Genomic DNA, 23,099 nt, shown 5'->3' with positions numbered 1-23,099 from the left:
TGAAACATGTTGAAAAAGATTATTTAGCATTTTTTCTTAGATATGGTATTTTGAATTTTTGTTGGTAAAGTCTTCAGCATGTTCAGAGCACTTATATAAAGCCATGGTATTTTTTTTCCTACCATGGAACATTTACCTCCCATTTTTGTATGTCTGATTTTCAATCTATAATAAGCTTTAAAATAATGTATAATGTTCAAATAATTATCTAGAAGGAAAAAACAGGGGTTCAATTTACCATGGGGGTCAATTCTCAATACAGGGGAGTTCAATTTACCAGATGGGGGGGGGGGGGGGGGGGTCATTTTACCATAGCGGTATTATGACCCCGGGGTCAGTTTTCCATGGGGTTCAAAATACCATATGAAACTGGAGTTAACTAGAAAGTTAAATATAGTTGTCGACAACACAGAGGCAGACTAAGAGGTGGCAATGGGCCCAGACCCCTTACCTGAATTTCTATCCAGAATTTACAGGGATTTTAGGGCAAAATTTGGTAAAGGCCCCTAAACAAAATAAAGATATAGTAGCCACCCCCCGCCCCCCTTTTAGGAAATTCTTGATCCGCTTCTGCACACTGACAATGCATATGTTTTATATATTGTTTTGTAATGGTTCATAATTATATATAAAAGAACCATAAAGTTATAATAAGATTGTGTATGGATTGTTATCCCAGTTAACACAAAAACATTTTGTTTATGTTTTAAAAGCATTTTGAAAAACATAAAAAAACAATTTTTGCAGGATAAAATGTTGTGAAAATGTTCAAAAAACAATTTAACCTGATCCCCCTTATGGAGCTACATTTATGGTTAATCAAATTCCACCTATTTCACTCCAATTTTGTCTAGTTTGGAGCCTTTGGCTCCTCTTTTCAAAATCCTGGATCTGCATCTGAAAAACAACTGCTGTCATACTGATCTTGACCCCACATATCCTTTTACAATTGTCTGTTGATGACAGTGGAATCTACATATATTTTGGTTATTTTTGTCTGATTGATGTCATTGACATTACCCTACTATTTCCTGTTTTAGATATCATTTTTATTCACAAATCTGATTTTTATCTAATAGTCCATTTTTTATTTTGAAGTATTGCCTTGAACACGTTACAATTTGTCATGGTTTCACTGACAGAAAGGTATTCTTTTTTTCAGATTTTAAAAATCTTTGTGTGCATTTTATTTGGTCTTCGCATTGAACAAAGCATTTTGAGAAGTATTTCTTGATCTCTTGTTTGATCATGTGTAGCATCTGACATTTTTTTTTCTGAACATCTTTTTGACTGTTTTGACGATATTGTCATGACATTCGACATAACATTTTAAAAATATTTTTGTGTTTGATGGGTGCGGTCAACTAGAAAGCACTTGAAATCGATGATCATAATGATTGACGGCTGTTTAACGTCCACAGGTAAATGAAATGCATATTCAGGATGAGAACATGTTTATTTAACATGAGGTCAGTATTAACTCTCCTTTGTACTATACCCGCAAGCTGAGCCGGATTTTTAACGTTCACAAGGTAACAATCCGCTGGAAGACATGTCAACCAACCAGGACACATTATATTGACTCGAAGCCAACCACACTTTGCTCTTACTCCATAAAGACGTGTGCTTAGCGGAGAAGCAGCAGATACCATTTTAAAGTCTTAAATTTGTTCCGGCTGTAGTTCAAAACCACGACCTCCAACGAACACGTTACCACGAAACCACCGAGGCGAGTAATAAAATCGATGAAAAACGTTAACGTTCTTCAGATTGTGTAACAATCACCAAATTTCCAAAATCAATTCATATATTTTTATTTAAAAATTATAATACTAGGGACTTTGTTGTTTATGTTTTAACCAATCTGTTATCGATTGGTTGTGAAAAGGGTAAAACACGACGTTATGAAAATAAGAAGATGCGGTATGATTGCCAATGAGACAACTCTCCACCAGAGAGTCACGCTTATTTAGATAGTGTGTTGGCATTTTTGTCAACCAAGAACACCACTTTGACTATTGTATACTCAAACAAAACACAAAGTTGTGATTATAAAATTATCTTGCATCATTTAAACGAAAAATCTGGCAACTCAAAGAAAAGGCAGTTTTTAAAGATAATTTGGACTTAGTTGTGTGTTATGATATTGTAATTATCCTGTTTATTTATCTTGGCCTAATTTGTTTTGTGTGGCTTTATAACATGTTTAATATGTTTACGTAATATTTATAGTTGTTTACAAAATAATGTTATAATTGTGCAGTTTAGAAATAACTGGAACAATCTTAGATGCTGATGGAATGATTAGAACTTTCTGTTTGACTTACATAACGATTCCAGAATGATCATAATAGACGATGCGTAAATTGAACTTCTACAATATTCTAGAAGTTTCCGTTCTACAGTTTTCTAGGAGTTTCTCTTCTACAGTGTTCTTAAAGTTTCCGTGACAACTATATATATACAGACACTAAAGTAAGAGTCCAAGGATCCGTGTTGAAGGCCGTACTTTGACCTATAATGGTTTACGTTTACAAATTGTGACTTGGATGAAGAGTTGTCTCATTGGCACTCATACCACATCTTCTTATATCTATTTGAGATCAGACATTACTATACTTGTACTTTCAGAAGTTCTTTGGAGTTGTTGGATTGACACTTTTATTTACGTTAACTACATCATAATAGATTGGACATATTCCGTACAGTTAAGAGAAGAATTCCGAATAAAGAAAAGACAAAGGATCGAATATATATTTTAACAGTTAAGTTGACATTTCAATTTGTATAAAATTTCTTGTAAACTTGTGTATAATAAATCTTGTTAATTCTTATTATTGATTTGTGTCTTTTGTTGACTACAAATCAAAGGTGATTTCTGGCCGTAGCAGATTAAATTATGAATTAGAATTAGCCAACAAATTCAACAAAATGGCATTTGATGCTGGTAATTTTTTTTGAAAACGCCAGACCTAAAAGGGTTTGATAAACTAAAGAAAGAAGAATTAGTGTTGCTTGCTAAACACGTACAAATAGATTCTAGAGGATCTATGAGAAAACAAATTATAAAAAAAATGGTAAAAGACAATTTAGTTGACTCAGAAATGTTTGGTGAAGAGGCTCTTGAACTCAAGGTAGAAAAAGTTGATGCTTTCAAATTAAAACAGCTTGAATTAGGACATGAACTTTTTAAAAATTAAAACAACTTGAATTAGAAAAGGAAGATGGATTGGAATTAAAACAATTGGAAAAACAATTGGAAAACGAAGTTAAATTAAAACAATTGGAAAAGGAAAAAGAAGAAAGACAGGCAGAACTTGAAATGAAGGAAAGGTTAGAGATGGAGAAGATAAAAGGAAAAGAAGATGAATTTAAATTAAAACAGGCAGAACTTGAAATGAGGGAAAGGTTAGAGATGGAGAAAATAAAAAATAGAAATGGTCAAAGTAGAAAGCAACACTAAATATGAGTGAAAATCAGAACATTTTGATGTAACAAAAAATATACGTCTGGTTCCCAGATTTTGTGAAAAAACAGTTGATAAATATTTTCCACAGTTTGAGAAAATTGCTCAAAATTTTAAATGGCCAAAGCCTTATTAAACTACAATGCTGCAAAGTGTTTTGTCTGCACTTCAAGATTTTGACGATATTTTAATCCCACTATGCATCCTATTCTTGTTTATATTGATCATAATCCTCTCACTTTCATACAAAAAATGACAAACAAGAACCAGAGGTTGACTAGGTGGAGTTTATTGTTATAGGAATATGATGTTATTGTAAAATATATTAAAGGTAAAGATAATGTAATAGCAGATGCTTAATCTAGATCTTATTAAAACACTGTATAAATACTATATATTTTTGGGTATCTATTGTTGATGAAAAATTCTCGTTACACTCAAACTTTGTTTAAGGGGGGAGGTGTTATGATATTTTAATTATCCTGTTTATTTATCTTGGCCTAATTTGTGATGTGTGGCCTTATAACATGTTTAATATGTTTACATAATATTTATATCTGTTTATAAAAATAATGTTATAATTGTGCAGTTTGGAAATAACTGGAACAATCATAGATACTGAACTTTCTATTTGACTTACATAACGATTCCAGAATGATCATAAAAGACGATGCGTAATTTAAACTTCTACAATATTCTAGAAGTTTCCGTTCTACGGTTTTCTAGTAGTTTCCCTTCTACAGTGATCTAGAAGTTTCCGTGACACACACATATATATATATATATATATATATATATATATACAGACACTAAAATTAGACTTTGAGATCAGATATTAACATACTTGTACTCTAAGAAGTTCTTTGGAGTTGTTGGATTGACACTGTTATTTACGTTAACTACATCATACTGGATTGGACATATTCCGTACAGTTAAGAGAAGAATTCCGGATAAAGAAAAGACAAAGGATCGGTTATATATTTTAACAGTTAAGTTGACATTTCAATTTGTATAATATTTGTTGTAAACTTGTGTATAATAAATCTTGTTAAATTTTATTATTGAGTTGTGTCTTTTGTTGGCTACAATTTAAAGGTGATTTCTGGCCGTAACATATGTATAAAATATATTATGAAATTGTTGAACTTTTTAAAGGAGTTTCAATTAATAATATTTTAGCATATTAACTACGGTATTTTTTCTCCTATTTTGAGTTGGAACCCAACGTGTAAAAATTAAATGCAAAATATAAACAGCACCTTTAACAAACATGTAGTCAGTTTGTAAAAAGTTAACAGAATACTAGTGTATGACATACATGTAGCCCATTTACTGTTCCTTGACTTTTAAATTGTATATTACAAATTACTGACTAAACAACATTAACGGATGCACAGAGCTTCGGTTCATACACGAAGCTTTTGCAAATAGTAAAATTTGAAATCAGGCTTGTAATGATAAATTTTATTGCTTTTATTTCTGTATTTTTGTATTTTTGTATTTATTTTTTATTGTTTTGGATTTGAAAACAATTTTCATACAAACAAACTTAGTTTTTAATCCATAATCATGAACTCCACGACGGTACCATAACATTCCCGTAAACATGATTTGCATTTCGGTGTCATGACGTACGTACCCAAATTCGAATTTGTATAAAAAAATCTTTTAAAAATTCATTATTCTGAAACAAAAGTATGGAATGATTTACCCTTCACCATAAAAAATTGTCGTGATGTGGAATTTTTCAAGAAACAGTGTTACAATCATTTTCTTCTCGGAAATTCTATGAAAAATAAATATTTTTTTCTTGTATGGTTAGAATATGCAAACTTCATTTATTGTTGCCATGTATGAATGATTGATATACAGGCATTTTCTAAATTAAGGCATTTTGTAAAATGACTGAATTTTCAGACAATTTATAAAATGCCTAACCTTGACAAGCATTATATAAGATGACTAAAAATACCTAGTCATTTTGTAAAATGACTGAAATTTTGAAACAAAATTCAACAAATTGCCTGTTCAGTTTCAGGCAATTTGTAGAAAAAGCAAATCATTGAGATGCATGTGACAAAAAGTGGACAAAAACACAACATCTTACAAAAAAAATAACTGATGTTTCGGTAGAATTAATTTATTCTTCAAGAACCAGCTGGGAAGGTTTGTTTGTCATATGATGTTTTTTTTTAGTAAAACTATGTAAAGTATTTACTCACTCTGTATTTCAGATACTATTGGTAAATTTGTGATTATTTTGTCAAAATGGCAGAATGGCAAATTGTGCTTTCAATAAAAAAAAACGTTTACAAACGATTTTTTAGAAAATCTAGAATCAAAACAATGAAGTGTAACAAATGAAGCAGAGAAAAAGAAGTTTTTTTTAATCGACTGATTGCTGTTTGTTTGCTTTCAGTAGCAAATATTTCATACATTTTTAAGACGAAAACAATTTGTTTATGATTCATACGGTTATTTCTTCAGTAGATTGACCTGGATAAAGGACAGGAATTTCGACTGACACTTGCAATTGAAATGAAGGTATTTTGGATAGGGACAGAAAATTCCACCTGCAGAACGGTCATAAAGTTCTTAACATACAGAGAGTGTTGCACTTTACTAACATGCACCAATATATTTAATGTTCCCATTCAGAAATAATGAGAATTTATACATCCACATCCAAACAAATTCCCCTCTAAAGCATGGGTTTCGCCATGCCATAGTGGTGTGACAAATCAAGAAAATGTCGCTTATTTAAAGCGTTTAATGGACCAAAATACCTCATGGCTGAAAATTCTCATGAAGATAGAGTAAACATTATACTTTCATTTTAGCCCTGTCGTAGAGTTTTCCCATGGTGCAGTTTTTTGTAAAATCGCAATAAATTGTGACTTTCCGATTTTTTTCTTTTTTATTTTCAAACATTGGAACGCTTATAATAAATTCCCGAATGAATAAACCATCAAACAGTTGTTATCAAATGAAACAGTTATGTTTAAGCTTTTATTCAACATCAAACTTTAATATCACATGAACATATGAATTGAGTGAAATGGACGATTTTCAAATGTATGTGACATTTTTTACAATCTTACCGTTTGTCAAAGTATATTACTTTTCCTTTATATATCACCAGTAGTCAATTTGCCCAAAAAATAGTGGCACAACTAATATGCAAGTGGTTTTATTATATAAAAGTTTGAAAAAGCATACAAATTAACTTTTACGGGCCTTTTTATAATACTCATCATATAGCAGTTTTACTATTCAATTTTCACCTCAATAAGTCGTGTTGCGCTCCCTTTTCCTATTTTCCCTTGACTTATGATTTGCTGTACTTTTATAAAAGAATTAAACTGTGTATTTTCTTTATTTTCGTATATAAGAATATAGATTTATATCAATGTTTGTGTACAGATTTATGTTTTTTAGTAACTTTTGAGGTGTTTTATTTTCTTATTGAGTTTTTCGAATAGACTAATTTTAGACCACATTGGTACACCGCCGAAAAAAACCCGGAAAATAATGGACACGAGTCCTGTTAAATATGCTCACTCAATGCCGAAAATGAGTAGACTCAAGAGTAATTGGGAATAATGTTTTATTTGCCAAATTTCTGCAAACGAATACAACAGAAAAAGGGTAGAATACTCATTTACATGCAATAGATGTGAGACAGGGTACTGCTTCTCGCCGTTTTATGATGAATTTGATTCAGCCAAAATGATTCCATTAGAAAAAATAAGTATCATAGGTCGTGTTATAAAGTCTATCAGGTAGAAAAAAAATTGGAAACATGTAAATTCTCAACAGCTAGTGCAAAGCATTCCGTGTATGAATCAACAATGATCAAATTGCGTTAAAACACGCTCTATGGCATTACCTTTAGACTGGTCTAAATGTTTATTCTATAGACAAAAGTCATACAAGCGAGATAAGCAATTAAAACCAGTCTATTGAACGTGCCGATATCTTAAATGCCGCAAAGACAAGCCTGACTATTCAATGGTAAGTTTACTCTCTATAGATAACTTCAAGGACAAGTGCGACACTGTATCATTCAGTATGCATTGCTAACTACATGCTGAACTGGAAAAAGGAACTTGATTATGATGCTTCAAATTAGTCGGAGCATGACGCTGCTTTCAGAAAGTCTACACAATGATCTGTTTGTGAAAAAAGAAAGCATTTTCGTTTTCACATTTACTAAAAACATATTGTTCCTTTCTTCCACAAGAAATGAGAAGTAAATATACAACTGCTAAACTGCAACACAAACAAGAAAATCACTACCGTAACGGTGATAACATTGTTGTTCAGACTCAAAGATAACAGGGTAGATCCATTATGATTTTCAGTAGCTCAATTAGTGTTTCTGAGGCTTTTCGCGCTGCCAGTTGTTTAAAAGCGAAGTTAAAGTTTTCAGAGATGGAAACAAGTTTTGTAAATGATTCCATACATCAAGAAGATCAGACCCTTCATGATGCGTCAAAAATTTTGAAGAAGCAGTTTACGATCGTTCAAAATTTCAAATGAATATTATCCATCGCCTTCAGAAGTTTCTATCCCTACAGCTTTACAATTTATACCTACCTCTTTGATAAATTTTCTTGACAGGTTAATAGATGAAAATTGTTTTCATATGAAGAAAGATTACAATTCACTCCCATGTGATACTGTACGGAAATGTATTGCTTTAAGCTGAGTGTGTGATATCCCTGCATAAAAACCAGTACACCCTTTTTAGTTGAGCATTGGCTCTTCAGCTGCATCATGAATATGGTTCGAAATATCTTATTGAAACTTTACATTCACATGGCTTTTGTGTGTCGTACACTGAAGCTAGAACATTTCTGACCGGTTTCTTCAACCAAAGACGCAAGACGGTTTATACATACATATGCAATGTTATTGGAACAGCGATGTCTAGCACACTACTAGCTGCTCACGCTCTAACGGGATGCGACACGACGTCTTCTTTCTTCGGAGTTGGCAAAAAGATAGTATATAAGGCGTTGAAACAACACCAATTCAGATATCAAAGTTTGACAAATCTAGCTGGTTCTGATATTGAAACATCCAATTGCAGTGGGAAGACAATTTATCGCTGATCTGTATGACTCCAAAGGCAAGGCTCAATCAGTACATGCTGATCTTAATAAGCTGGGATTGAAGTCAGTGCTATCTAAGGATGCTGCCTTAGTGAGACTTCCTCTTTCAGAGGCATCATTCAGACAAATCATTTTTAGAGTTTCACTACCTGGATAAATGCTAATATCGCCAAAACACCACTCAGATCACCTCTGGGGTATGGATGGACAATAGGGAATAGCTCCATAAATCAAGTATATTTTGAAGGGCCAATGTCTTTTGACTTTTTACAGTACCTTTTGTGCACATGCACAAGTATTTGTGGTTGTCAGGGCAGTGACGATTGTAGAAACCAGCTTACTTATCAGATTGTTTTAGAAGATTGCAACGATGAGGATGATGATTAAGTGTTAATCTCAATGCCCAATATTTCATGTGTTTGTTGCAAATGGTTTTTTTACTTGACGTGTAGAGGGAGGTTTTCTCTTTCTCTTAACAAAAAATTTTAAAAATTAAAAAATGAATTTTTAGTTTTTAGAATTAAAAAAAAAAATGCCAGTGGTCTCCGACCTTGACGTGGTTAACGTTGGTGGGCTTGTAAACCAACTGAAGACTTTTTCGAATATTTCGGAAGTATAACATGACATCGAATCGATACATTTTTGTCTTAGTTTTCCGTTACCACTTCAAATGGACGTGCATATTGATGTCAAGAGTTACAGAAATATAAACAAATATCTTCATTTTTATCATAGTCTCTGTGAATCGTGTTTGTTTGATATATATCGTGCTTTAAAATCGTTTTAGGTCAAGAGTATGCTCTTTATTCCATTGTTTGTGTTGTTTTATAAAAAGGGGGACACACATTTTCAATATGCTATTGCTCTCGTACTGATTGACCTATTATCATAAAATAAAATGCATATGCTATTGTGTTCATACTGACATTTATGCATCAAGACTATTTTTTAAGTTCCGAAATTCTTTTGGGTTTAAAAAAATAATAATGAATTTCATCATTTTTTCATTGAATCATGGACCGGGTGTTAACTATACTGTACTAATTTCCCCTTTGTTCTTTATGGCATGTTAACAAAACTTTCCCAAAAATATTTGTATATGTTGTCATATATTATTGCACCACTAAATATTAAATATAAATATTTTTTGTCGATAATTTCTGTAGATAAAGATAGTTTTTATCATTGTTTTCCATGTTGGATGCGGGGGTATTCATCACTAATCTCTGTCAATCTGGCATAAATATGACAAGCTGAATTTGTGCAACACTCCCAGAGCATGATTCCATATAAATTTTTTCTCAGTTATCATGAGGGAGTACCGAGAAATTGTCCAATTTTTTTTTTAAAATCCCCATTTTGACCTTTGACCACAGTTTTCAAAAATCTGCACCACTTTGACACTCTACGACTTGCCTTAATCAAAGGGTATTATATTTATCTTCAGAATAAGACCAAAATTAGCCGTGAGGTATTTCGGTCCATTAAATTTTTAAATTTACCTTACTTGTCACCGTACTACTAGGTCGTGTTTGGTTGTGATGCAAAGATATGAGTTACTTCATCTTCACTGCCTCAACAGAATTCCTGGGTCTTTGCAATCTGACGAATTAATGAAACAGTAGTTAACTGTGGTTAAAATCTCGAAAATCGACAAAGAAGAGACAAATAACGGCGCTTTGACAGGGTAAGCGTCTCCTGCTATAGATGCATCACCTGTTATGGACAGATCTGCTTCAGTTCGTTAAAAGCTATAAGCCAAAAGATACAAGACAAACTCATCATGATAATGTACTTTAAAATCTTTTGGGAACATATGAAAAAGAAGATATCCATGTGTGACGAGTGTGCTTATTGCGAAACCCAATGTTGTCGAACGTAAAGTGTTTTATCAGAAAAGGTAATGAAAGAGATAAATGTGTCATGATCCAGGCTTCTCCAAATGTAGTTGAACTGCAAAAACCAGATTTTACTCCAAACAATGTATTTGAAAAAAATCAGGAAAAATATTGTGTAAAAGTTCTGTCTTCCAAACATTTTAAGAAATAACAAATAATTGTCGAGTTCTGTGCTTGTGTGAATTTGGAATAATTAAGTAAAATTTATTTTTGATTATTAAAACTCATAAAATGCAAGCTTTAACATTCAGTAATTATCATAAATAAAACTGCTCTGTTGTTCAAAGCTTTCAATTGTTTTTTTAACATTTCATTCTATAAATTAGTTTCAGGTATTTTGTAAAATGCCTTTCAATTTTTCCCGGCATTTTGTAAAATGCCTAGACACATTAGTCATTATGTAAAATCCCTGAATCTTTTTACAAAATGCCTAAAGTTTTAAAGCATTTTACAAAATGCCTTAATTTAGAAAATGCCTGTAACATATATATATATATCTATGTTATATTTTTATGTATGAATGTTAACTGTATACATGTATTTTGTCGAGTGCCTCAATGAAAATAAGACTACTTCTAATTGAAATATTCTCTTTAAATAAAGAGTTTATAACAATAATAATAATAATTATAATAATTATTATAATTATGCCTGTATCATGACTACTCTAAATGATGATCTCCACGACGGTACCATAACCTTCCCGTAATGATGACTTGCATGCCGGTATCATGACGTATCCTAAATGATGATCACCACGACGATAACATAACCTTCCCGTAATGATGACTTGCATGTCGGTATCATGACGTACCCTAAATGATCATCTGCACGACGGTACCATAACCTTCCCGTAATGATGACTTACATGCCGGTATCATGACGTACCCTAATGATGATCTGCACGACGATGACATAACCTTCCCGTAATGATGATTTGCATGTCGGTATGACGACGTACCCTAAATGATGATCTGCACGACGATAACATAAAGTGTTACTTGGCCCGTCTCACTGGGCTCTACGGTTACCCCAAGTGTTTATACAAGCTAAGCTTGGTGTAGATGTGCCTTTACCTTCCTACTATGTGTCAATCCCATCTAACCTCGTCAGGTCCTAAATTTTTGGCTCCTTGCAGTAAGAGAGGGATGTACTCGAAGTAGAGGCTGAGAGTACCCAACTGTGACCCTTGTGTCATATATCCCTTCGGATCCCTCGGTGCTGTACCAGTACCCTCACGACAGGCTGGGAAAACCCCCTAGTTCTAAAGGGCAATTACGCAACACCCCCCGCCACCTTAAAAAGGAGGAACTATAGCATGTATATTTCCGACAAAGAACAACAACTCCCCAGATGAAGACTGGCAGCGTCTTTTATTAACTCAACCATGACACAAGGTAGCTAAAATATCCACACCCCTAAATCCTGGATATTGGGAAAATTAAATAAAAATAATCTGTCCCTAAGAAAAAAAAATAATTACCCATATAAACATAAGTATACAAATGACAATTAAAGCATTCATTATTCCAGTATTTTAATAACCACGTCTGGTATCTCTCCTGTTACCTGAATCAAACCTCTGCCCACGTCCTCGGCCATTATAATAACGTCTAGGCGAATAATTTGAAGACCTGTTGTCTCGATTAGTTGACTTAGAACTTGGACTGGTTGTTGGTTTGGCTGATTTTTCCTGAACTAAACTGGTGACTGTGGAAATCAATTTATCCTTGTATTCATCCATCCTTGAGAGAAGGGTGTCCATATTGGATTTGAAACTTCCTACACCATGAACTACTGGTGACTTAGCTGACTTGTCCATAGGAGACTTCTCTGTTTCCTTCCCAGGTTTCGTAATAGCATTTACTGCTTTCCTAGTGTGCTGACACCATCTAATCATATCTAAAGCAGCATCCATGGTCCAGGCTTTGATATACAGGCCTCAGTTCATGTCACCTCATCATTGAAACCATGACAAAATCTCATGATAGCCTCTTCAGTCATTAGTTGTTCACTGTACCTGCTTTAGGCTCTACTTGCGAGAGACAGCACTCTTTCAGACCACTCCTCCAAGGGCTGCTCTTCTCCTTGGGCACTTGTCTGGAATTGAACCTGTGAGGTTTGTCAGTTCCTGAAAACCGAATCTCTTGTTCATCATGGATATGATGTCAGTTAAACTCGCTGTTTTGTTATTCTCCAGGAGTAAGATGTAGTATTCACTGTCCGAATCTTCTAAACACCAGCATAGCTGTTCCCTCTTCTGCTCGGCCGTCCACTCAGCAATTCTAGCACAACCAGAAAACTTAGTATAAAAGGCTTGCCAGTTACCTTTCCCACTAAAACGGAGCGTTCTTGGGATCAAGGACAAATATTGCCTTTTTTTCAATTTTCTCCTTCTTTTTCTTACATCCCCGACTGCTTTAAGAATGTCGCCCATCTGTGTCAGACTCTGATTGCGAGTCATTAGAACCTCTGGACCTTCTAGGACTATGTCGACTATGGTGTGCTGGAGAACACTTTAAACTCCTTATTGGCGAGAAGTCTCGATGTTGATTCTCACCAAAAAAAAATACCAGTTGTCAGGATTGACAGTAGTTACTTACAATTTTGGATTGATGCCAAGATGGCGTTCTTACCCCTGCAGGACCAAAGTTTAAACCACCCGCAACTACCAGTAAAGTGTTACTTGGTCTGTCTCGCTGGACTCTACGGTAACCCCAAGGATTTAAACAAGCTAAGCTTGGTGTAAATGTGCCTGCCTTGTCATGTCCTAAATCTATGATTCCTTGCCTTGCTCGTTCCGCAGTAATAGAGTGATGCATTCGAAGTAGAGGCTGAGTACTCAGCTGTGACCCTTGTGTTATGTATCCCTTCGGATCCCTCGGTGCTGTACCAGTACCCTCACGACAGGCTGGGGAAACATTACACAACAAACATAACCTTCCCGTAATGATGACTTGCATGCCGGTATCATGACGTATCCTAAATGATCATCTGCTCGACAATAACATAACCTTCCCCATTGTTCCCTAAATGATGACTTGCATGCCAATATCATGACGTACCCTAATTGATGATCTGCACCACGGTAACATAACCTTCCCGTAATGATGACTTGCATGCCGGTATCATGACATAACCTCAATCATGATCTGCAGGACGATAACATAACCTTCCCGTAATGATGACTTGCATGTCAGTATCATGACGTACCCTAATTGATGATCTGCACCACGGTAACATAACTTTCCCGTTATGATGACTTGCATGCCGGTATCATGACGTAACCTAAATCATGATCTGCAGGACGATAACATAACATTCCCGTTATGATGACTTGCATGTCAGTATCATGACGTACTCTAAAAAACGATCTGCACGACGATAACATAACCTTCCCGTAATGATGACTTGCATGCCAGTATCATGCCGTATCCTAATTGAAGATCTGCAGCACGTTAACATAACCTTCCCGTAATGATGACTTGCATGCCGATATCATGACGTATCCTAAACGATGATCTGCACGACGATAACATAACCTTACCGTTATGATTCCTTGCCTTGCTCGTTCCGCACTAATAGAGTGATGCATTCGAAATAGAGGCTGAGAGTACTCAGCTGTGACCCTTGTGTCATGTATCCCTTCGGATCCCTCGGTGCTGTACCAGTACCCTCACAACAGGCTGGGGAAACATTACACAACAAACATAACCTTCCCGTTATGATGACTTGCATGTCGGTATCATGACGTATCCGAAATGATCATCTGCTCGACCATAACATAACCGTCCCGTAATGATGACTTGCATGCCGGTATCATGACGTACCCTAATTGATGAATTGCACGACGATACCATAACCTTCCCGTAATGATGACTTGCATGCCGGTACCATGACGTACACTAGATGATGATCTGCACGACGATAACATAACCTTCCCGTAACAATGACTTGCGCGACTTTACCATAACTACCAGTAATGATGACTAAGTCTTGTGTGACTTTACCATAACTACCCATAATGATGACTAAGTCTTGCGTGACATTACCATAACTACCCGTAATTATGACTAGTCTTGGCCGACTTTACCATAACTACCTGTAATGATGACTAAGTCTTTCGCGACTTTACCATAACTACCCGTACTGATGACTAAGTCTTACGTGACTTTACCATAACTACCCGTAATGATGACCAAGTCTTGTTCGACCAGTATCGAAATATTGTCGTCTCAGCAATTACCTCTTTGTTATAATTAACTGCACGACAGTAAAAAAAATAACATAGTACTGCACAAAGGTCCTTAATTCATTCCCGTATTGAGGTATTGTATAACAGGAAAACAATCGACCTATGGCCTATGCTGGTTCTCAACTGACTACTACACTTTGTTCTTAGAGCGCACCTTAACTACAAGCGGATTCCAGTTTACATCTAGCCATATGCTGGTACTACACACAACAAAAACAGTATCTACACGTATATTGGGGTAATGCAAGTTGGTACCATAACCTGGCTGTAATTATTTTCCTATTATTGCTCTTAGCTTTTTAAATATCAGTCAAATACTGCTGCAGTTTTACCCTTTCTTCTATTTCAAGCTATAGCTTTCATGTTTGTTGACAAATCGATTAAAATCTCTGACACTATTTATAAACTAAGTACCACAAGGAACATTCACACAAAGATTGGTTCAAGTCTTAAAGTGGTTTCATGGAAGTGGTTTTTCAAAATTTTTACACTGAAGAACTACAAGTGATGGCAATAGCTCATTGGCCCTCTGTTGATTTATAACACAACAAAATAACACCTTTCAAAATGTTTTAATTATATAAAATAAGATTCAGATCTTTGTAAGCACAATTATTTAACCACAGCACCATAACATTAGTAATATTCATAAATTAATATTAAAACTCAATATAATGATTTTCTAATGTTACTGTATATATCAGTGGCGGATCCAGAAATTTTGATAAGAGGGCCCACTGACTGCTTAAGAGGGGGCCCGCTCTAGTCATACTTCAGTGATTCCCTATATAATCAACCAAATTTTTCCACAAAAGGGGGGGCCCAGGCCCCCTGAAAAACCCTCTAAATCCGCCTCTGTATATGAACAGGTATCAAATCAAAGCGAATGCACATGATATTAGTTATAAGGTGAATACAATATGCGAGATATCTAGAATTTCATGTAAAATGAAACGAAACAAATAGTTAATAGTAGTTCAACTGATGTCAAAGGGAAATAACTCAAAGTCACAGATGTGCTATAAAAATCATGTAAAATAAAAACACTTAACAAAAACAAACACTCATCAGGTTCATGAATTATTACATAAAAAATTATATACTAATTTCAACCTACTTTCAATTCTTTATTACTTTGAACAATACAGTTCATCAGTATAGTATGCATAAATATACAATTTACAAGTTGTATAGCATTAACAAAAACAGAAATAATAAATGTCAGAAATATCAGTCACATTTGTTAAACAGTTTGTGAGTTTCAAAATACATATAATATAAACATGTCTTAAATATTGTTTCTGCACTTAAACGCATAGAGTAAGTACTTTCCAAAATTACAAAGTTCCTTTAAGTTAGTGTTTTCAACAGAAAGTAATTGTACTAGTTTATAACCTATTAGATAGTTATTAACTTGAAAAAAAGGCCTCCTTATCCTGGTGCAATCATTTTATAAGAATAAAATTTCCTGCAACAGTCTTTTCTAGAAACCTTCATCTACTTAACATGAAGATGACAGATTGGTGTTTAACGTCCAGTGGCAAATATAACATGAATATCAAGATGAAGAACATGTCTATGTGATATGAATATGAACCCTTGTCTTGTACTAGAACAGACATGATGAGCTGGATTTTAAATGTCCTAGTTCAAAAAGTATGTGCTTAGCAGAGAAGCTGCAAATGCCAATTCTTACGTCTTTGGTTTGATCTGGACAGGGATCAAACTCATAACTTCAAGCACTCCAGTGTTCTCCCCAGGGCCTTTTACCATCATGGTAATGTGATGCTATCTGAGATTATTATGTTATAGATTGTGTTATGGATGTGATGCTATAATTTCTAGAAATAAGATGGTATTTTAAAATTCCCCTGTTTACCAGGATGCTATATGAAATTTCTGGGGAGAACACTGCACTCAAGACGAGCAAGCTTTCACAAGACCACTTGGGCAACTCCACTCAACAAGAAACGATTACTTCTATCTAAATATTCACTCAATAAATGATCAACAGCTAAACATTACTTTTTATATAATATAAATTCTTTTTTTAAGTTTCATTGGTTAAAGGTTTACCATGCATTTCTTTATTTAACAAAAAAATATTTTTCTATTAGCTTATTTACAAAATTTGTTTAAATCATGAAAACAAGTATCCAGGATAATGCTACTTTGCAATAATCAATTAACACTGATACCCAAGAAAATAAATTAATCAATAGTCTCTAAAATGAGCTTACACATGTAAAAATGATTTTTTTTCCACAACCAAATGATAATGATAATGATTGGACTACAGAAAAAAGACAATAAACATGTCATGATCTTATTGAAATATTGTGAATTCAGAAATTTGTGTGTGCATTTAATACTGCGATTCTCAAACAATGGACAATAATGCAAGATTATTTTTTGTGATTTCAGGAGATACAAATAATACTATAAGTTTTTAATGCAAGTGGTCTCATCTTTGTTAAATCTATCCCATTGCATTTTTTTACATTAATAAAAAACATCACAAAAATTTCTGAATTTACAGTAATTATATTACCAAGGTACAAAAGCTTCTTAGAGCTAAGGAGGCTAATGTAAACAATAAGTTATAATTGTTGACAGATGCAGGTAGACAAAATAAACATCATCTTCAACTGAGAAACCAGTTTATTGAAAAACAATAACTGTGTCCATAGTACACGGATGCCCCACTCGCACTATCATTTTCCTAGGTGGGGCATAAAAATGCAATCTGATTGAATTACAGATCCTATGTTCTTGTTTCGCTTACAAGGATATCACAACACTCCAGTCTACTTTCTGTTTCAAAGACCTTTCGGAATCTTCTGGTTTTGTTGTGATGATACACACCATAACATATTTGAAGGCTGAAATCTCATTGGCTGATGTAATAATTGCCAGGACAGAAAGTAGAATGAAATGTTGTCAGCTCCTTGTAAGACACAAGATCTTTATCTTAATCTGATTAACAAAAAAATATATGACATCAGAGTTACATATGTGTGATTTTGGGGTAAGAAGTAATTATGGTCTTTCTCCAATAAAAAACATATTTTGTTAAATTTATTTCTCTAAATATTATACAAAAAAATTGAAAGTCAAGACATAAAACCGGCATCATTATCACTCTTTAACAAAATTCTAGATTTGCTAATGAATTTCAGGCAAGATTAAGCAGATACAATAAAAAAAAATGTGTTTGCAAATCACATAAATCAGACTGTCAAGATACATATTCACAACTTACAGATAACCACAACACTACAGTAAAAATCCCCATCATTATTTAGATATAAAAATAGAAACATGCAAAAAAACAATAATAGAATTTGTCATATCTGTAACAAAATAAATGTAAAAGTTAAAGTACCATGTAAAAAGGTAAAGACATGAACACATGTCCTGAGCAGGAAGATTCTGAATTAATACAATAAATAATGAGGGGGTGACATGAGGTGCTCATTCAACAATTCCCGCATTTTTATAATTTTTCCCACTTCCCCTTTTGCTTCCTTCTTTTTCCCAGATCCCTCTTTTTTATATCCTATATCCCACATTTCCACTTTTTTACCTCCGAAAGCCCACATTCCAAAAGCGTGTCATCCCCCCCCTCCCTCCCCTTCTCATCAATCACTACAAATGTTAATCAATACGCTTGTGACCTCTAATTAAGAGGGAAAAGATTGCTTTCAATTTGCATTTAGATTTTGAAATTACAAGATTAAAAATTTATTGAATTTCCCTTTGTCCATAAAATTGTAGATGGAACAGATAAATCATACACCATGCACTACTTTTTGAAATAATTACGATTTTATATAAACAGTTTCCTTAACTAATATTGTAATACACAAATACATGATCATAAAATGGACATCTGAGCACATTATTTTAATAAATTGCTTGACATGGCCATGGCTAGCTGCGGAACCGTAGCTCTTAGGTCCTTATGATATTTTTTGACTATTTGCCGACCATAGAGCTACCGATTATTTCTTTTTCAAAACGTTCGGAATTGTGACCCAGGTTCAGGTCGCACTTATTTCCCAAAAGTTTATTGGTTATCATCCATGCATAGCTTGTCAATGTATATAGTTCGTTTCGATAGATATTTTTCTAGGATTTGGCGTACCTATTTATGTTTGAATATTGATTTCTTTGAAGCTATTATCTAATTATTTCCTTTTGTATACATTCTGCACCTATTTTGTCTATTGAATCTCGTTCTAACGTCAGATCCCAGATTAAGCAAAGAGACCCAGGGACATTGTTTTATTCTTCCAGTGTTTTCATTGGATAAAGAGGAATAACGTTCTAAAATAACATTCCCAAGCCCCTGGGATTTTTGGTGGCACGACAGCTATCTCTGATGGAGTGTTTTGGCAAAATACCAATAAAATGCTCCGCAGGGCGCAGCTTGATACGACCGCAGAGGTCGAACCCTGAACAGTTGGGGCAAGTATGGACACAACATTCAAGCTTGATACAGCTTTGCATTTGGATTGTGATTAAATATTTGACACAGCATAGGTTTCTGACACAGAATGAATGTGGTCTAAGAACTTAAAAATTTTAAATTGGACATTCACCTATTATGGTCTAATATCCAAAATCTAAATACATGGTTAGATTCAGCATATCAAAGAACCCCAAGAATTCAATTTTTGATGAAATCAAACAAAGTTTAATTTTGGACCCTTTTGACCTCAATGTGGACAAAGTTGATAACGGGGCCCAAAAATCAAAAATCTAAATACATGGTTAGATTCAGCATATCAAAGAACCCCATATATTCAATTTTTGTTGAAATCAAACAAAGTTTAATTTTGGACCCCGATTTGGACAAACTTGAAAACTGGGCCCATAATCAAAAATCTAAATACATGTTTAGATTCAGCATATCAAAGAACCCTAAGAATTCAATTTTTGTTAAAATCAAACTAAGTTTTATTTTGGACCCTTTGGACCTTAATGTAGACCAAATTGAAAACGGAACCAAAAATTAAGAATCTAAATACACGGTTAGATTCGGCATATCAAAGAACCCAAATAATTCAATTTTTGATGAAATCAAACAAAGTTTAATTTTGGACCCTTTGGACCTCAATGTGGACCAATTTAAAAACTGGGCCCAAAATCCAAAAACTAAATACACGGTTAGATTCAGCATATTAAAGAACCCCAAGAATTCAAGAATAAAACCCCACTGAAATTGGTCAAGAAATAAGCAATTTATACGAAGTATCTTCTTTTGCACAATACTGTGCAATTAAATATTTCTTGCTATTGCGCAATACTGTACAATTGACAATTTCTTGCTATTGCGCAATATTGTGCTATTGGATATTTCTTGCTATTGCGCAATACTGTGCAATTGAAGATTTCTTGCTATTGCGCAATACTGTGCAATTGAAGATTTCTTGCTATTGTGCAATACTGTGCAATTGAAAATTTCTTGCTATTGCACAATACTAATTATATAATAATTTACACATCCTGTTTGGTGTGTATCTCCTACCATATCATTATTATTTGCTTTTAAATATAAATCAGAAATAACCAACTTAAAATGGAAAATTTTAAAAGAAAAAAAAAAGGAAAAAAAAAAAATCCCCCCCAAAATTTTTTGAAACCCCTTATGATTTATCACCCCCAAACTTAATCCTCACCTTCCCTTTGTAGTATGGTACCTTGCAGTACAATTTCAGAGAGATCCATACACTTGAACACAAGTTATTGTCTGGAAACTAGAAAAATGTGTTTTTTGGCCCCTTTTTGGCCCCAAATTCCTAAACCTTTAGGGCAATTACCCCCAAACTCAAACCCAGCTTTCCCTTTGTGATATGGAACCTTGTAGTACAATTTCAGAAAGATCCATACACTTACACACAAGTTATTGTCCTGAAACTAGAAAAATGCTTGTTTTTTGCCATTTTTTGGCCCCTAATTCCTAAAATATTGAGGCAATTACCCCCATCATCAATCCCAGCCTTCCCTTTGTGGTATGGTACCTTGCAGTACAATTTCAGAGAGATCCATACACTTGAACACAAGTTATTGTCTGGAAACTAGAAAAATGCTTATTTTTTGCCCCTTTTTGGCCCCCAATTCCTAAACGTTTCGGCAATTACCCCCAAACTCAATTCCAGCTTTCCCTTAGTGATATGGAACCTTGTAGTACAATTTCAGAAAGATCCATATACTTACACACAAGTTATTGTCATGAAACTAGAAAAATGCTTGTTTTTTGCCCCCTTTTTTGGCCCCTAATTCCTATAATTTTTTAGGCAATTACCCCCAAAATCAATCCCAGCATTCCTTTTGTGATATGGAACCTTGTGGTACAATGTCAGAGAGATCCATACACTAACACACAAGTTATGTCTGGAAGTTACAAAAATGCTTATTTTTGGCCCCTTTTTGGCCCCTAATTCCTTTACTGTTGGTACCATAACCCCCAAAATCAATCCCAACCTTCCTTTTGTGGTATTGAACCTTGTGGTAAAATTTCATAGAGATCCATTCACTTAAACTAAAGTTAGAGTGCGAAAACCAATGTGTCTTCGGACGATGCCGGACGACGACGACGACACCGACGCCAACGTCATACCAATATACGACCACAAAAATTTTTTGGCGGTCGTATAAAAATATGAAAAGCTAACAATGATAATAAAAAAAGGTAAAATACACTTTAAGGGTATCAGAGATTGTACAGATTCGATATTTTGTATATAAATACTGAACAGGACAGACAAATAAGTCCTTGAAAATTTGTCAACAAAAAATAAAAACTACAAAATTATAATGTTGTGACTTAAAACATATATATTTTGCTTTGAGTTTTCTTTAAGGTCAAATTGCTGAAGTGGTTTGGTTCAAGTGGCTTGGTACAGCACTTTCTGTAAACCACTACATTTCATTTATTTTTGGTGAATTTATCTGATTTTATGCCCATAAATGGCAATTTAAAATTTCTTAAGAAAGCACATAATTTGGACAAGTGGTTATCTCTTTTGAACAAGTTATATATCATGGTTACTTGCCCAAAGGGTACGTTGTTAAAAAAGTTTATGTCTACCTCTGACATGTATTTAAATGAATGTATGTGAAAGTACTCATCTAAGAGTTGCCAGTATCACAAATAAGTTAACTTAGTCTTTAAGTTTTACCAGGTGACAGTTTCCTTTTTTGAATATTATTATCAAAATACTGTAATTTTCTTTAAACTATAATTACAAAGTCACTGCATTTACATTAAACTAAGTGTTTTGATTCTCAAACAGTTGCAAAAATGTATGTGGTGTTCAAAAAAACTAACTGAGCAATTTACATTATAAAGTAAAGAGAATACAAAATTTGGAAAAATTAGATTGATTAAAAAAAAAAGATACAAAAGCTAAAAAAAAATATACATATTGAATTTCTTAGCACATTTTAGTTTATTTTATTATTTTAGCTTTATAATCAAGGAAATATGTAGAAAATAGTTCAATAAAAATGTAATTAAATACAAATAATGTAGTAATTTTTATCTGAACTGACATATTTCATGATCTACTATAACAAAAAAGTGCAATGCAAAATGCAAATATGATGGACTGCAGTTAGGGCTTTAATAATATAGAATTGCACATTAAAGAAAAGAATGACCATCTCTCTCTCTCTCCCCAAAAATAACAACATAATCCTGAGAACTAAAGTACTTATATCAAACCCATTGTAACATCCTTTCTTCATTCAGGTTTTAATTTTTCATCTTTAGTGACTGTTTTTATCATTTCTTTCAACTTTTTGTATCTAAGGGGAGGAAGATCTTCTTTAGATGCAATAAACTCTTGTTTTAGTTTGGTCAGTCTGTTGTGAGCTCGTAAGAATTTATTTTCATACACGCTGATCATGTGTTCCTTGCTTCTGTTATCTTCTTCTATCTCTTTCTTATGCATGTCTGAAAGATCTGAAATGGAATGAGCATTTAAAGTTGATGTCACAAGTATGAATTTCACGTGTGCCTCTTCTAAGTGTTAAGTCTTTATTGTCCCTTTGTGAAAATGAATAAAAAGAGACATGGGCTAGTTGTCAATGAGAATTCCATATTACAGAGGATTCATTATTATTCGTGGGATACCAATTTTCTTGGATTTCATGAGTATCATGAGTATAGGTTAACCAAGTGTTAAGGATGTTCGCTCCTCTTGTTTTTGAATTTTTGCCAGATTTTCAGAATCCTTTGGTTTTATCCAAGTATTGCTATTAAAAAATTTTGCCCACTAACCTCTACTTTTCTTTTCATAATTTTATTACATACAGTTTAAAAAGCCATATTTGAAAATCCTATAAAATCCTT

At 33.8% G+C, this 23,099-nt stretch overlaps 1 protein-coding gene across 4 annotated transcripts in view; it reads right to left on the bottom strand.

The window, feature by feature from the left end:
- The window catches only part of LOC127709391 (uncharacterized), an 84,235-nt gene that overhangs the window by 45,326 nt on the left and 15,810 nt on the right, over positions 1-23,099 (bottom strand). For 2 of the 4 annotated variants that reach the window (XM_052214896.1, XM_052214897.1), the window contains one exon: positions 15,294-22,709. In XM_052214896.1, the coding sequence (XP_052070856.1) occupies positions 22,489-22,709 (221 nt within the window). In that variant the 3' untranslated portion in view covers positions 15,294-22,488. Of the gene's footprint in view, positions 1-15,293; positions 22,710-23,099 lie in introns of those variants that run through there. The other 2 variants (XR_007985628.1, XR_007985627.1) reach the window with 2 other exon arrangements.

This window comes from Mytilus californianus, unplaced genomic scaffold (genome assembly GCF_021869535.1).
Source record: "Mytilus californianus isolate M0D057914Y unplaced genomic scaffold, xbMytCali1.0.p SCAF_7, whole genome shotgun sequence".
NCBI classification, from domain to species: Eukaryota; Metazoa; Mollusca; class Bivalvia; order Mytilida; family Mytilidae; genus Mytilus; species Mytilus californianus.
Note: the sequence above shows the minus strand (reverse complement) of the source record. Positions and strands in the feature narration are given on the sequence as shown.